This window comes from Aplysia californica, unplaced genomic scaffold (assembly GCF_000002075.1).
Source record: "Aplysia californica isolate F4 #8 unplaced genomic scaffold, AplCal3.0 scaffold00950, whole genome shotgun sequence".
Lineage (NCBI taxonomy): Eukaryota > Metazoa > Mollusca > Gastropoda > Aplysiida > Aplysiidae > Aplysia > Aplysia californica.
This window is the reverse complement of record NW_004798220.1, coordinates 70,781-86,400: the sequence shown is the minus strand read 5'-3', so window position 1 is coordinate 86,400 and position 15,620 is coordinate 70,781. Positions and strand designations below refer to the sequence as shown.

The window sequence follows — 15,620 nt, the reverse complement described above, 5'->3', positions numbered from 1 at the left end:
CCGACCATCATCATCATGAGGTGCCAGATCTGAGACAGGTATCAGTTCTATTATAATTTTCCAGGGAGTGCAAAATGTTCAAGTTCCAGGCCTTGATGCCGATTCAAGTGTCTGTTCCTTTATTCTATTTCAAACTAACCTATCACTATCACAGAAAAACCTTGACACAGCTCGTTACGACCATCTCACCATCGAACAGGACAGGCAAAGAGTCCCAACACCTATCCCAGAAGCAACCAACTTCACGAGCCCTAGATATTTGCATTTGTGCCTCTCGAATTGCACCTGTCAAATACACTTGAGCCACTTGAAACCAAATTCATTTGCAAACACATCATCTATGGATTTGTTCAGGTTTTATTTAGCAAAGACAATCTAAAAATGGTTTTAAAAAATTGACAAACGCATAAAAATTTTCAAACCAGTCAGTACTCAATCATTCATGATTATCAATATACAGAGGAGAACTAACAAGAAGAATCTAGATAAACGTTGATTATAGTACCATAAAGGATAATGAAATGACTGAAAAGAATTAAATGAATCTTCAATATAAACTCCTATTGTTATTTTTGAACTAGAAAAACATTTTTGCAACGAACAGAACTTATTAAACACTGTGCACATATTGTTTGACAAAACTAACCCAATCTACTGTTACAAAAAATGTGATGAAATCCCCTCTGGATAATGAGCCAAAAGAGAACGGAAAAGGGGAAGCCTTACATTAACTAATCTACTCAATTATGACGGTTGCAGCAAAGAAAATTCAAATTTTGGTTGAAGTCTGAATTCAACAGGCGTCATCAGTGTTATGAATTAATATGATTATATACATGTACATATACACATACAAGCACACACACACACAGACAAGCATACAAGGGAGAAGCATTCATAAATAAGTCTTCTTTAACATACACATACTATGTTCACTCAAAAAATACACACACACACCATAGAAAAAATATTAAAAGGGGGTGGGGTGGGGAGACCATATACCTGTATCTGCCTAGTCAAAACTGTTGAACTGGTAAAAGGAAGCCCTTGCTCTTTCATTTTAAAAACTTTTTACAAGTTTTCACAAAACAAAACAGGCACAAAAGAAAAGAGGAGATGAGGTAAGTTGAGGTTCGAACCTTTAAGAACTGGCCGGAAAAAATGCCATTTTTAGTACAATGTATGTGATGCAAGACATTGTGACATCTCTGGCAAATGATTCAAAGAGCTTTAATTTTTTCTACTACAGGGGCCTTGAAAGAATAAAGAGCGAGCTGGAATTTAAAAAAACAAACAAAACCTACTGGAAACAAGAACTTCTTTTTAAGGAAGATGGGTTTCATGTTGTTGACTTTCAAAACGTAAAAGTTACACACCAAAGGTTCTTTCAGCCTACCATAGGAGAAAATAAGAAAGAAACAATTGGCCAGGAAAGTTGCACTCGGGCTTGGAAAAGGAATAGCACTCAAAACTTCTTACTAATACTATGCTGTTCTCATTCACTGTTCTTTAATAATTCAATCTAAGGGGACTTTCTGATAAACTACCGTCCTGCTGCTTCTCTTTGAGATTAAGAAATGTGAGCAATTATAACAATAACAACAATTACTAAACAACACAGAATGGAAGGTCCCAAATTTGGAGAAAATATGGAGTATTACACCTTGCAGACACTGTTTTACAATTTCATAAAATATCATCCACCATCCACTGATAAAATATATCTGGGATGAGTTTGTGGCTTCATGATTAGACAATCTATAGGAAAATAATTTTAATTAGACTTGGGCCTCAGAAAAACATCAGGAACTCCAAGACACTAAATGGATTTTCTGTTCAATTGCAAACCTATTAAAGTATGAAAGTATTTATCGCCAAACTGACAGCTTTATCTCAATGGAAATTCTTTCCACCTTAATTCTATCATGCACAAAACTGAGTACCAGAAAAAGTCAGCTTTCGTTATTGATGCATAAAAAATATGACCTGCAACAATGAAAAAGAAATACTAGAAGGAAACCTATCCACATATTTTGACAGCCCAGTCATGAAAACATCATAAATCTACATAGCACAGCAAAGAAATTTTATTCTCAATACAATTTTAAAAATATCTTAGTGCTCAGAAAACCCCTAAATTACAAAGCCACATTGTAGCAAATCCCGCAAAAGAAAAAAATAAAGATGAGTAAAAGTGATGTTTTTTCGCCTTCCAAACATAGTTGTTTGTCCATGTACTTATGCAAGCTTACTAATGGCAAAGACAATTCTCCCCAGATGTCATAGGTGCTTTACAATTGAAGCTGTAAAGGCTTATTAAAGACATTCATCTAATTCTCTATTCCAAACCCACAAGTGCGATTATTGCTAGTAAGCGAAATTGGAATCAAATACTCAGTAGCAGTCCTTTCTACCATTCACCTCTAAAAAATACCTCCTGAAAAGGGTCCCATGAAAAGAACCAAAAACCCCCCCCAAAAACCCACCTGAAAATACAATTCAATACCAAAAGTCTGTCTTACAGAGTTCGATGTTAACACCAAATCTACAATGCAAACCCATTTTGCCTGATGCAATTTCATTTTTTTAAAAACATACAATCCTCATAACCACATAAAGCCTGAAAATGCTCTGTGTTACTGATCAAAACTAGTGGCAGAACTGGTTGTCTAAAGCTGAGACTCTCACGGTGCACAGTATCACTACTGCAAAATAATGCAGCACTGTCACCTAGAAAGGACAATACAACCATATTATATTAAAGAACAAAGTATGCACATTCGAAGAATAAGTGAGTAAAACATGTCAACAGTTAGAATCATAGCAGAAAAACTGACAGAGCTGTGGCAGAACGCAAATTATGAAGTAGAAATAAAGAATCACAAGCAAGGAAAGAGCCAAAAGTTTTTAAAAAAACATTAAGGAAAGACTCATAGCATGTGTTCAAATGGCACGACTTCATCTCTTTTAAGTCGTCAAGCAAATGTTTCAGACCCTTAACATGATATGTCAACATGCAATAGAAGGTAGACAATGAACAATACAGTACCTTCAAGTTTAAGTGAAACATCCATTTCTCTTCATTCTTTTATCCCTTATATATCCTTCTTTCTTTTCCTTGCTAGGGATTGTGAGGGTGGGGGTGGGGGGTGAGAGAGACTGGCGGAATATCATTTTTGAGGCTTTGGCACTCTTGAATACCAGAATGAGTCTAGATATCGAATCCGGTGTTCGCATTTTCAACTTTGATGGCCATTTCCTAAGAACTGTGTTTTTCAAGGACAGCATGCCACGATCACACCAGATCATTTCCGACTTTGAAGTCATTTTATCTGAATTATGTTTTTCACAGAGAGCATGCATAAAAACCCAAAATCTCAGTTATTTATTGTCCTAAAGACTTGAAATTTGACAGGGTGTAGCTCATCCATATTTGTGGGTAACAGACTCGTCATTTTTGTCTTTTCTCTAACATGACAGGGTGAATGAGTATTTATATCAGGTTGAGGAGAGGAAAGGTGGGTTTATTTTTAACTCTTTTACATTATCATCAGGAAATTCAGAGTCACACTACATCCATGAAAACACTTCGATCAAAATTATAGCAACCCTATTACCTCAATATACACCCTGCCTTTCCATTCCCATCTTACAAAGTAAAACATCTTTCTATAATTACCGTTTGAAATTTTACGAATTTAGACGTTGTTATTTTCAAGGTGGCTGTCATTACCATCGCAACAGGTGATATATATTATGTGTCATGAATAACACAAACATTTGGCATGTTAGCATTGAATTTTACAATTCTGAATTCATTTACATTGGCCTGAAAGTAGAAATAAATTGGAGCGCATCAGATCCCCCCCCCCCCCCCCCCACACCTTCCAGTACTCATTATTAGGATATACAATTTTAAGGCTATTCAGGATATATTACCAGCGCTGAATAATACCAGAGCATGACATATCCAAAAGGGTTCCAAAATAAAAAGCCTGTAAAGTAGGCTACTTCTATGACCCCTCTTTTCATACTTCTTCAGAACAGATTCGGTTCGGTCTCCTTGGGAATGATACCTCAAATAATACTTTTCATGAACTCTCTGACCCCACTGAAGGGAGAAGTTGATTGTAGAATACATGGTTAACTATCAGTACCAATTCAAACCAATACTTTCATTAGTAACTAATCTGTGCACAGTGCATTTTGAAATACATTACAGACTACTGTGTCAATGCGATGCAAAGATTGAGTAATAAAAATACAACACATTAACCTGCAAAACAAACAAGAATCTTAAAAACCAAGAAAAGAATACTTGTCCAGTCTGATTTGTAACTGATGAATGAGGCCCAGGCATGCCTATGTGGTTTTAGTAAAAGAAAAACTTAATCAGCAAACTCCTTATTACTTTGGAGTGGACTGTTCAAATGTTTATTTCTTTTAATTCCGAAACTTCTGTAATTTATAGATAAGTAGAGTTTGGGGGCCAGATTTTTTCTTTCCTATTAACAAAACATTCTATCCAGATCTGGATATAAAGCTCAGGGAAGCTGACAAACTGTAGTTCAAACAAGGGCGATTCAACCGTTACTCTGCTCAAAAAACAACTGCGTCAATGCCCAAACTAGAAGAATTTTAAACGAAAGGAAAACAGATCACACACAGACATCCTCAACAGTAAATAAAAGAAAATTCAGAACTTTCAAATGGCAGTTTTAAGGCAAGTCGGATTTCCACAACAGCCACTCTTTGTTCATCTGGAGACAACTGTAGTAATGTGAGGCTGTCACTTTCTCTTGCCTTGCATGCATGTTGTTGCCGCAGCACTTCACAGATCACTTTTCAGGAAGATACCAGGACATAAATCATACTGTGGAAAAACAGAAGAAAACAGGTTGTCATTATCTATGAATGTTTCAGCTTAATTACAGTCAGCCTGTATAGCACAATATAGTACTGGTTTGCTGTCTCTCTCATTGCTGCTCTCATTTCAGAAGTTGGAGGTCTATTATACCTATCATCTACTATTGGGTCTATTATAACTATCATCTACTATAAGACCAAAAAGTGGTTAAGTGAATACAGTGGAATCCTGTTATAATGAGAGGGAGGGGACTGGTGCGAAATGTCCGTTATAGCAGGATTCTCGTTATGGGGGATCCAGTTATAAATTCAAGGGAAATAATAAGTGGGCCTAATCTATGAGTTTGATGTTCGTTCATTTCTTTTTCTTATTCCCAGGTGAAGATTGAGTTCAACATTACCTCTAGGTCTTATTTGATCAAAAATTGAATCAGGTTTCTTTCTCTCGCGCTAGCGATGTTCGACAGCTCGGCGCTGGCGATAAGAACGAAAGGGCTCTAGGCTAACTCGCCTGCTGTGTTGTCCCCCACCCAACCACACCCTGTGGTGCATTCCGTCTACTTGTGCACATCACACATTTGTCCCATTCATCATCATATTGCTGTGACCTCTCCATCTCTCCACCCCGTATCGGAGAAGTGAGAGGCATGGTAGGCCTAGATAATCTAGACTAGGCCTAGGTCGGTCTATCATGCCATGCGTTCTGCTGGTCTGCGCATGCCACAACCTCCCTACTCATTTGCTCCGGCCTTCATTGTTGACACACGTGGGCTCTCCCACTCTTCGTTTTGCTGCTAGATCTCCAACAAGTTTCTCAGCTGGCGAGGTTTTACATTATGTAAATTGGCCTATGCACTGCTGTAGCAATATTCCGTTATAACCGACTCGCATGTTTGTCTGATTGCGCTATAGCAGTATTTTACCTACAAAAATAAAGAACAGGAAAAAAAAACGTGGTTTCAGAATGGGGTCTTTATAACAGATTCTCGTTATTTCAGGACTCGTTATAAGTGGACTCCACAGTAGTGAATTCAGACTCAAAAGTAATGTCAAACAGATATCGCTGACACAGGGTTTAGATGGGTGGTCACTGGGGTGTGTCCTTGAGCAAGACATGACAAACCTAGCTAAAAAAGAATAGGCGCTGCACAGTGGTGACCAGCAATGGCATGTTTGTGAAATTGTTCTGTATTGGTGTGATATTGTGTATTTATGTATGTATTTACAACTATGTATTTATGTCTATCATAGCTGCCACTCAGGAATTTCAAAAAAGGAGGAAATTCACGCGAAGGCGTACGTGCGCTCTCCGAAGGCCGGAGTAAAACCAGTGAGATCCAGAGGCAAATTAGAACATCTAGCCTATGTTTTTGGAAGGGAAAACTGTCATATATTTGTCAACCATAGGCTACAGAATTAAAATGTATTTGGAAAACCCCCCAAAAAACAAAAACAAAGCATTAAGTTGACTAACAAGCATTTGACACAGTTTGGTGACTAAAAATCCAGTGTTTGTTGCCAGCTGGTGTCTCATAAAAAGATTTCTTTTACTTTAAACTTGTGCATTGATGTAGAGCAGTAGTATTGGATCAAGGAGGCAACACCTTTGCCACTGTACTGACCGATTTCTTTATCGCACCGAACGCATTCTGCATCAATTTCTCTCGAACTTTTGTCGTTTTCAATGACAACTCGGCACACAATCGTCCCGATGCTCGGTCGACACTGTGTTGCTCCACAATAAACAATGTGAAACTAGCGCTTGGCACAGAAAAACGGAAGTAGAAAGCTACGGGTGGACATGCGCAAGCTGCGTTTTCGTCTCTCTCCCGGTTCGGTGTTTTCCGTGTCTAAAAAAAAAAAGTATTGCAATTTGCGACCGAGAGCGGTCCTGCGGAGGAAGGAGGAAAGTAGCGGGAAAAGCTAGATGAAGTGGAGTTTCCGCTATTTAGCGGAAAAGTGGCAGCTACGGTATATATGTTTGCCATTGTAACCAAAATTTCCCAACAGAGATCAAAAGAATATAATTTATTTTTTTAAATCGTTTGAGAGCCGGAGATCCTCTAAAACTTCCCATGAGGAAAGATGCCAGTTTAGACATTTGGACACAAAAGTCTAGTATCACACCAACTGATCAAAAAAATATGCTATCACTCCATCAAACTGGTAAAGAGCATAATAGAGGCTTTCTTTAGATTACAATTTGTATTCTTCACATATCCATATCCACCAAGGTGAACCCGGAACCTTTGAATGAGAGGCGAACACCTCAACCTCTAGGCCACGAGAGCTCCCCTCCTCATTTTTACCATTTTTTTTCAGTATCCCATGGAGGTTCACTAAGTATCATTTGGGATGCACGGTCAACAATAATAGTAATAATTGCATTTATCATCCATACTCTACAGAATGCTCTGTGCGTTTTACAAAGTATTTGTTATTGAACGGCCATCACAGTGGGGAACAGGAGTACATGCACAGCAGAGGATATGGCACCCAGTGCCTACTTTTCGTTTAATCATAAAATCGCTTGTGGGCGTTTGGTGGGTGCTTTGGTGTGGTTTGCTTCTTCTTTCCTATCAAACATCTATCGTCCTTATCTCCCCTTCTTCTTTTTTATGTTTGTTACTCTCTTGTAACACCTCTAATCTTCTGGCGCTCATATGACCTTATGCAGTAGCGAGCGCCGTAAAACCTCTACTAAAACTAAATAAAACCCCTTTACACGTCTGGCTACCCCGTGAGGAGATAATTTGACTACGTGACTGACGCTAGACAAAGGTCACATTCATTAACTAGGCTGGATTCAGATCAACACCAACATGCATCCAGTGTTATTGCTGAATGAAAGTCCCTATTTTGTTTTCTTCTTAAAACTTCAAAATTGAGAAGAGTCCAGAAATATGCCAAATGCAAACATACCTGTAAAGATAGTAGAAGAAAGAGATGAGGTAAAACCCCAGTTTCACCCATCCTTCTTTCTGTGCACGACCCAATTCATCTGCATTCATGATAGATGTGGGGTCATAGAGGCCCATTCCACTCATCACAGGTCGGTTCATGTACCTGAAAGTACGTAAACGTGCATATATATGACTTACTGTCGTTTGGGAGGCCTTGCCTTTTGCATGAAAGGGGAAATATATATGACTTATTGATATTTCCACATATCTTTCTCATCTGACAATGAATGTCTTAGTCTTAATTTAAAACACAATGGCAAAAGAAGAGTGTCATGAATTGGAAACAGACTGCTACAATGAAAACAGGCAGAATTAGCAGAGAGGACTTTACAATTTTAGTTACAGGTAGATGTAGGGTCACTGTTAGGTACCTGATAGTGCAGTAAGTGTTAAAGAGAGGGTAAACCATTTACATCATAATAAATCTCCATCTAAGTCACCACATGATTACATGAAACTTGGATCTGTTGGTTCACGTTAGAGCTCACGAAAAGACTTTTTCCATTTCCGACATTAAAAAATGGGCATCTTTCTCTCACTTAACATCTATGGTGGAGTCATCTTTAACCAAAATCTGTAGGCCCATCAGATTTTCATAGGTTTAGCCTGGTTTTCTGTATAGCATGCTCAAATTGAAGAAAAAAAATCAGGGATTTTCTTTTCTTTTCGTATGCAGTTGTCTCCACCCAAGATTCCTCCACTTAAGATCCAGTTTTGCTTTAAGATCCCACTATTTTAAGAAAACATAAAATTCACCCCTAAGACCTCGCTCTGAAAGTCTACATTCCGGTAAGATCCCATTCGCGCAAGAGATCACATTTTCTTTGCTCCCGAGCACTAGGATCTTAGGCGGAGACTGCTGTACTACTATTTTGGACTGACCATGTTCGGTTTAAAAGGACTCCACTGTATTTGTTTTCTGTTTCCACTGCTTAAGTTAAAATACATGAACTTCAAAATTCATAATACCTCTCGGATACTTCCCTTCAGTATTGTACAATACTAATAATACTAATATTTAGCTCTTCCAATGCCTGACGATGACCAATATATCTGCAGAGGGGAATATTTCTCCACCGAAATAGAAGAATTAAAGGTTAAGATGACTTGTGGCTTCTGCTGTGGCCAAAGCCATTTGTGACAGTGCAGTTTCCAGGCTTCTCTCTTGGTTTCAGCATTTCTTATCGGTGAAGCAGCTCACTCATACATGATTTGCTGCCCTCTGTGACTGTTGCTCTCCAGCTGGGTCTGTCAGGACTTAGGAGCTAGGCTCTCCCACGTTGAAGTATTTATGTAGAATGAATAGAATTGAGATTCTGAGATCAGGCATTCTTACAAAATGGCCAGCCCAGGCAAGCTGAGTCTTTTTGAGCTAAGAAAACAGACTCTCGGCATTTGCCCTTTGAGGACTTTGGTGTCTGGTTTAAAATTCTGCCATTCGATGTCATCAAATGATGTACTATCATGTACTACAAACTAATGGATAAATGACTCTCTTTCATAGATTCATCTAAATTTTTTTGTTCATTTTATTGGCTTATAGACAGCATTTCCCAATAACAATAGAGAAAGCAGGAGGCATATATAATTCATAATCAGACACAACTGGACATAAACTGTAATAGCTTTTTCTGTTACATCTTACTCACAGATGTCTAGTCTTTACTGAAAAGATCTCTATACATTATGACTTCTAGACATCATACATGCTTTGAAACTTAGATTTTTAGCTAACAACAAAAAAGAGGAGCAAACTAAGCAGGCTGAATGCTGCCCCTCTATGAGCACTTGACAGCATAAGTGTTTATCTAATTCCTGTAAGTCCACGTAAAAGAAACTCTTGGCTTTACCTTCGAATATGGTAGATGATAAGTGGCATGTTGAAGAGCACTGTGCCCAGTTGGAACGCCAGTAGAAACAGAAACGTGAAGAATATGTGAATGGCATATTCTGGTATCACAAGCTGAAACAGACCATAAATAATTTTAAAAAATTTTTAATTATAAAATAAATCCATTACCCACATATCCTTACATGATGCCTTAATCCTTACCTACAACTAAATTGCTAATTTTTGCTGGCTGATCAACAGTTTATTATCTTTAAATACCAACATTTATCAGTTTAAACAAAATACACAAAGCAGTGTTGGAACATTAACTGGGACAGCCCACTCATTGGAAAAACAAACTGAAGACTGAAACAACCTAAAAAAACCAACAACACACATCTAGTCTAAATTCTAAATGCAAATGCTGAATAAAGAATAAAGGACCTACACACCTCCCCTCCCCCTCCCCACCCGATATTTCAAGAATAACTAACCTGCTTAAACTCTAGCCTTGCACTTGGAAGTTAATTATGATACTTTAGAAGAGAGAAAGCTCTACAAGCCTGCTTTCACTGGGACAAGTGCAGAAAGTGAAAAAAAGCTGTCAAGCCACAGCAGCAGTGGCGTAACCAAAAAGATGGTGGGATGTAGGGGGGTTTGTTGTGGGTAACTTGTGTTGCATCATAGGTGCATGAACTTATCTGTCTGTACATGACATAGACTAGTCAAGGCGCAGCAGATGTAACATGCCATGTAAAGAGTCTCTCTGTCTGTCTGTCCCCTCGCAAAATGAACGGCTGTTTCTGCGGCCAGATGTGCAGCAAATGAATCTTTACCAGTGAAAGGTTTGCTATTCGTCCGTTCATTTGTGAGTATTTCCAACTAATCATTTGTTACTCTCATACTAGCGAGCTTGACCCAACACTACTATGAACTCATCTATACCTGCAATACCTGTTTTGTGGCCAAATCGTTAATCTGGCTTTTGTCTTTTCATTTTGGGATGTCCATTTAGCTTTGTATGCTATGTTCTTGTGTTTACACTGTGCATAGTGAATTCTCTACAGCCACAGAAACAATCAGTATGGATACCTTGAGGGCTTTGGTGCTGAGAGGAACGGAGCACTTATGGACCTGTCCGCTGTGCAATGACGTTGTTGCCCAGGACTGGTAATACAGGAATAGTGCATTCTATTGGGATGTTGTTTTTCCACACTTTAATCCCTTTTTGTTTCTACTTAAGTTCTTGAGCAATGTGTTTCAATCAACTGCTTGAAAATGAATGTTATCTGATTTGGATTGAGTCTCCAGTGATGATGTGCTTGTCATGTCTTGGAACTTTGTGATTATTATGAGCTGTTCTTGGAGTTAATCATTGAAAGTGTTTTTTCCTAAAGCTGTTTGTTGCTCGTTCTGTCAGAACATGACATATTATTTTTTATCATTATAAATGCAAAGTAGAGGACCTTGCACACCTTTCTCTGTTAGCTCCAAAACTGACCCACTCCTGTTTCTCATTACACTTGGCAGGGTCTGGAACACACTTTTACAAAACAATTTGTACTTACTGGATTTAAACTATTGCACTGGTCGATAGGATTCTTGTAGTCTGTTTTCAGCTCATCAAAAGCAATTATCTGTGGAAGGAAAAAACTGTTCTGGGAAGGGCATTCCAAACACATATATGTAAAAAGATTTTTTTAAAATAATGAATGATTATAAATTTTACAGTACATATATTTATAGGCCTACTCTTTGAATTATTTCAGTATATTTGTATTCATATGAAAAAAGTGTTTCTAAGCTTATTCTAGTCAACATGTAAAACACAGTTAAGCATTTTTTATTCTGTGAAAGGGAAGCACATGATTCTTATGTTTAGTGATAGAATTTCAGATATATTTGACAAATGGATAGTTTAATTTTTAACCCCTTCTTTGCCTTATGATGTACCTGGTACGTCATGAAAATGCGTAATTTTTAGTGTCGTGCCGTTCCATGTACGTTAAGGAAGAAGGCAAAAAATTTGCCGCTCCTGGTTGCATAATACGACGGTACATGTTTGTCACGCTAATAACCTGGCTCTCATTCTTCAGTTCAGAGTTTTAGCCACAAGCGCTGTGTAGATTCAAATTCGGGAATACAAGACGCTCATATATTGGTACCAAATTTGCCAGGCTTGCAAGTGATAGATAAACATAGAGCTAGGCTTGCAAGTGATAGATAAACATAGAGCTAGGTTTGCAGGTGGCCACATGCTCTTGTGAAAAGTAAACATTGAAATGACTTTAAAAAAGCAAATAAATTCACTTTTTGACATAGATTTGCAGATTATTAGATAAGAAATAATGAGTAAGATAGAAGGAAATGGGAGTACAAGAAAAGTGAAACAATTGAAGACCCGGAGTCCGAAATATGTCACGAGTGTGCTAGATCTAGACTGTGCGTCCATCACTGAGACATTAGGCTGCTCTCCTGGGTAACGAACTCAGCTGAAAATCAGTACTGACAGTATAAAGTATACCCCCTGGCAACAAAAGGGTTAACACTTTGCGGTCACTTGGCGCAATAATGCGATGGTGAAAATGATTCGTGTTCTGGGTCAGGCCCGAGAAGTCCATTGCAGTGAACCTCCTGGCTGGTCGACCAGATGGGTTATTTTGCACTGCTGGCTGTGTGACTGGTAAGTGCTAAAAAGGAGCAGACATCTCCAATAAACAATCCCTGACCATTAAATTAAGTTTCAAGATTCAGACTAGAAGCCAATTAATATTAATGTTTTTTTGTTTGAGTAAAGGGAAGTAGTACATCAACGCAATTAGTGCACTCTAGCCACCTGCGTTAATGAACATGCGTCACGATGCGGTGGAATCAGGCGCTCGTCAATTTTGGGACATATGGCATCATCTTAAAGTCCATTTGCCTTGCTTTTGATGAAAAAAATAATATACATCTTTGTTCGATACAAGTCAAGATTATTGGCGATTGAAGGAGGTGGGGCTCGGCCGGTTTCAGAGGTAAAATTAGCGAGAAATTGGCCGCCAAAGTTTGACAATTTCAATAGCTTGAGAGTCCCTGAAAACGATAAAATAACATATTCTGTGCCTTTAATCAACGTTTTTAAAAATTCACATGGAAATGTGTTTTTACAGTTATGGATAAAAAAACCGAAAATTCGATAAAAATTGCAACACTGGCAGAAAACAGCTGATTTCTTCAATTCCATTATTTTGACGAGCGCCTGATTTCCCCATGATGCCTCACATATATATATTTATAACACATGAATACCAACCAGATCCTTGTAGAAGAATTATATTAATGAGTAAAATTCATATAAATGTCACTTTTTTTGTATGTTTCAAAATTAGGAAGGACTCTGTAATGAGCGACTTTCACAACAAACACAATTATAAAAGAAGGCAGAAGGGACCTAAGCCTACACACCAGACTCTAGACCTATCCCAAACCCTGATCTAAACCCTCATATTTCAGTTGTTGCTCATTACTGAATTCCTCCCCAAAATTAAATACACACAAAATAACTTAGCGCCTAATTATTTTGAAACAAAGTGGCCAGTCTAGCCATACTTAGATCTAGGTTAAGCCCTCTTGACCGAAACCTGTTGAGTACACAGGTCTCATTAGATCTAGTAAGTATTCAGGTTTAAAATACACCCACGTCAATAAGGCACCTTTTGGTTTCATCTGAAATACAAATACTTTAGGTATTGCAAATTAAAATTTTATTTACATTTCAGTTCAGCCATCATTATTAAGTACGGCTAGCCTACCAGTCTACCCGTACTTAATAGCCTGCCGCCAGTCTAGGCATACTTATTTTTTTAGGCCTATTAGAAACCTATTGAGTACAGAGGTCAATTTAGGTTTATAATTTATACATGCACTGTCAGTAAGGCACCTTTTGGTTTTGTCTCAAACACAAATACTTTTTTGGGTATTGCAAACAAAAAATTTATTTACAATTCAGTAGGCCTATTTTTTGCTGTTTGTCAGTCTAGTCATCATTATTAAGTATGGCTAGCCTGCCAGTCTAGCAGCTAGCCGTCATTAAGTACGGATAGCCTCTTCCATTTTGAAATGAATGGCATGAGCATGAGTTTGTGCTTGACTAAAAATTGGTCACCTTAGATCAAGGCTTAGCCTGCCCTAGCAACAATATTCAATAACTGCGAACTCAATATTTCAGTTAAACAAAGCCATATAGGCCTCTATTGACTAGATCTGTCTCATCATTGTCATAGAATCTCTAAGTCTACAGTCATCTAGGTATCTGGTCATTTCGTCACACGTTCATCTCGTCACACCCTATTTATGTGTGACAAAATGACTTCGCTGATATATTTTAAAAATTGTTATGCTAGTAGAGCTTTGGAGGAATAGCCTAAAGCTTTTTTTTTTGAAGTTATAATTATTAATGTAAATTAAATTTTCGTCTAAATTGTTATAGCTGAACAATAGTTTTTAAAATACGGAGTGTCTACGTACTCGGTAATCAGGCACGTAGTCTCAGTATCTCTACGTACATGGTAACTGGGTGCTTAGTTTCGGGGGCCGCTTGAGCTAGGTGCATGGTAAATGCTCCGCTCCCTTCATGACCTTGACTTCTTTCATTTTTTCCTCGTTTTCCTGTTGTATTTATTTGTATCCAGGTTGACGTAAAACTTTGAATCCAAATAATGGAACACACCCGTCTTGTTTCCTCAACGACAACTGTGAACCAAAATAAGGCAACACACTCAAAGCAACCCCCCACCCCACCCCAAAAAAAGCGCCAAAGTTGTTCATTAATTTTTTTTCTTATCCTCAATTAGTACATGTATCACGGCACGCACTTTAAGCCCAAGTGTAAAAAAAATACCCCCACCCCCTCCCATCGGTTGTCCCACACTGGTTAAGTCTCGAAAAACACCTCGACCAACGCGTCCAGTGTGAATGAACTTTGTTGACCTCGACAACCGACGGCCCCCGACACACGGGCTAAGCCTACTCACACGTAGGAGGTCATGTCATGAGATGTTAATGCAAGCGTTTGAAAGTTTCACTGACAGTTCTTGATGATGGGCCCCAGCAACCAGAACTCGGACAAAGCTTTAGAGAAAGAATAGATTATTTTAAGGCCTATATATATATATATATGTCATAATTGTTACAACAGTAATCAGGCCATCATTTGAGAATTCCGGGTAACAAAAGCGAAAGAAGTCAAGGTCATGAAGGGAGCGAAGCATTTACTGTTCACCTAGCTCAAGGGGCCCCCGAAACTAAGCACCCCGATACCGTGTACGTAGATACTGAAACTACGAGCCCGGTTACCGTGTACGTAGACACTCCGTTTAAAATAAGGCAATTACAATGTTTAGTAAAGAGTTAGTAAGGCTTTATTTGAAAGTAAGGGTCTATAGCTTTTAACAAAATAGCAGTACCCTACATTTCTATTACCTAATTTATTTTTAACTTAACTAATAACGATCTTGCTCACACCTTTCATCAATATGCCTTTCTAATACTTAAAAACTTTCTGACTTAATAGATTTCAATATATTGTCAATAGGCCTACATATTATTAGGAAGACAAGGAAGTGATTATTCACATCGGGTGTGCGTTTAAGAATTAATATTATTCACACCGGGTGTGCGAATAAGAAATAATTTTATTCGCACAAGACGGTCGAGCCTACGTTGATTTTTGGACCTCGTTAGTCTCACCCAGGTATCCCACTTTTTGGCAAAGGAGTTAAATGTTAAAACAATTGTACACTAGATCTAGTATAATATCATACTTTTTTCACTTTTTAAGGGTTAAAGCACGCACTCGTCTCTCTCTATCTCACTCTCTCTCAAGGCGCAAGGAAAAAAAAAAGAAAAAAAAAAGAAAAAAGAGAGATTCGAGTCATTATAATCTGTCCCTGTTGGATTTTATGCGATTGTGCGGCCGC

General features: G+C 38.2%; 1 protein-coding gene across 1 annotated transcript in view; it reads right to left on the bottom strand.

Annotated features, from left to right (window-relative positions):
- Window positions 1–339: 339 nt before the first annotated feature.
- The window catches only part of LOC101846697 (protein cornichon homolog 1), a 22,085-nt gene continuing 6,804 nt past the window's right edge, over window positions 340–15,620 (bottom strand). The window contains exons 2-5 of the mRNA XM_005110825.3: window positions 11,229–11,297; window positions 9,680–9,792; window positions 7,789–7,932; window positions 340–4,873 (exon numbers count right to left, since the gene is read on the bottom strand). Of these exons, the coding sequence (XP_005110882.1) occupies window positions 4,846–4,873; window positions 7,789–7,932; window positions 9,680–9,792; window positions 11,229–11,297 (354 nt within the window). The 3' untranslated portion in view covers window positions 340–4,845. The remainder of the gene's footprint in view (window positions 4,874–7,788; window positions 7,933–9,679; window positions 9,793–11,228; window positions 11,298–15,620) is intronic.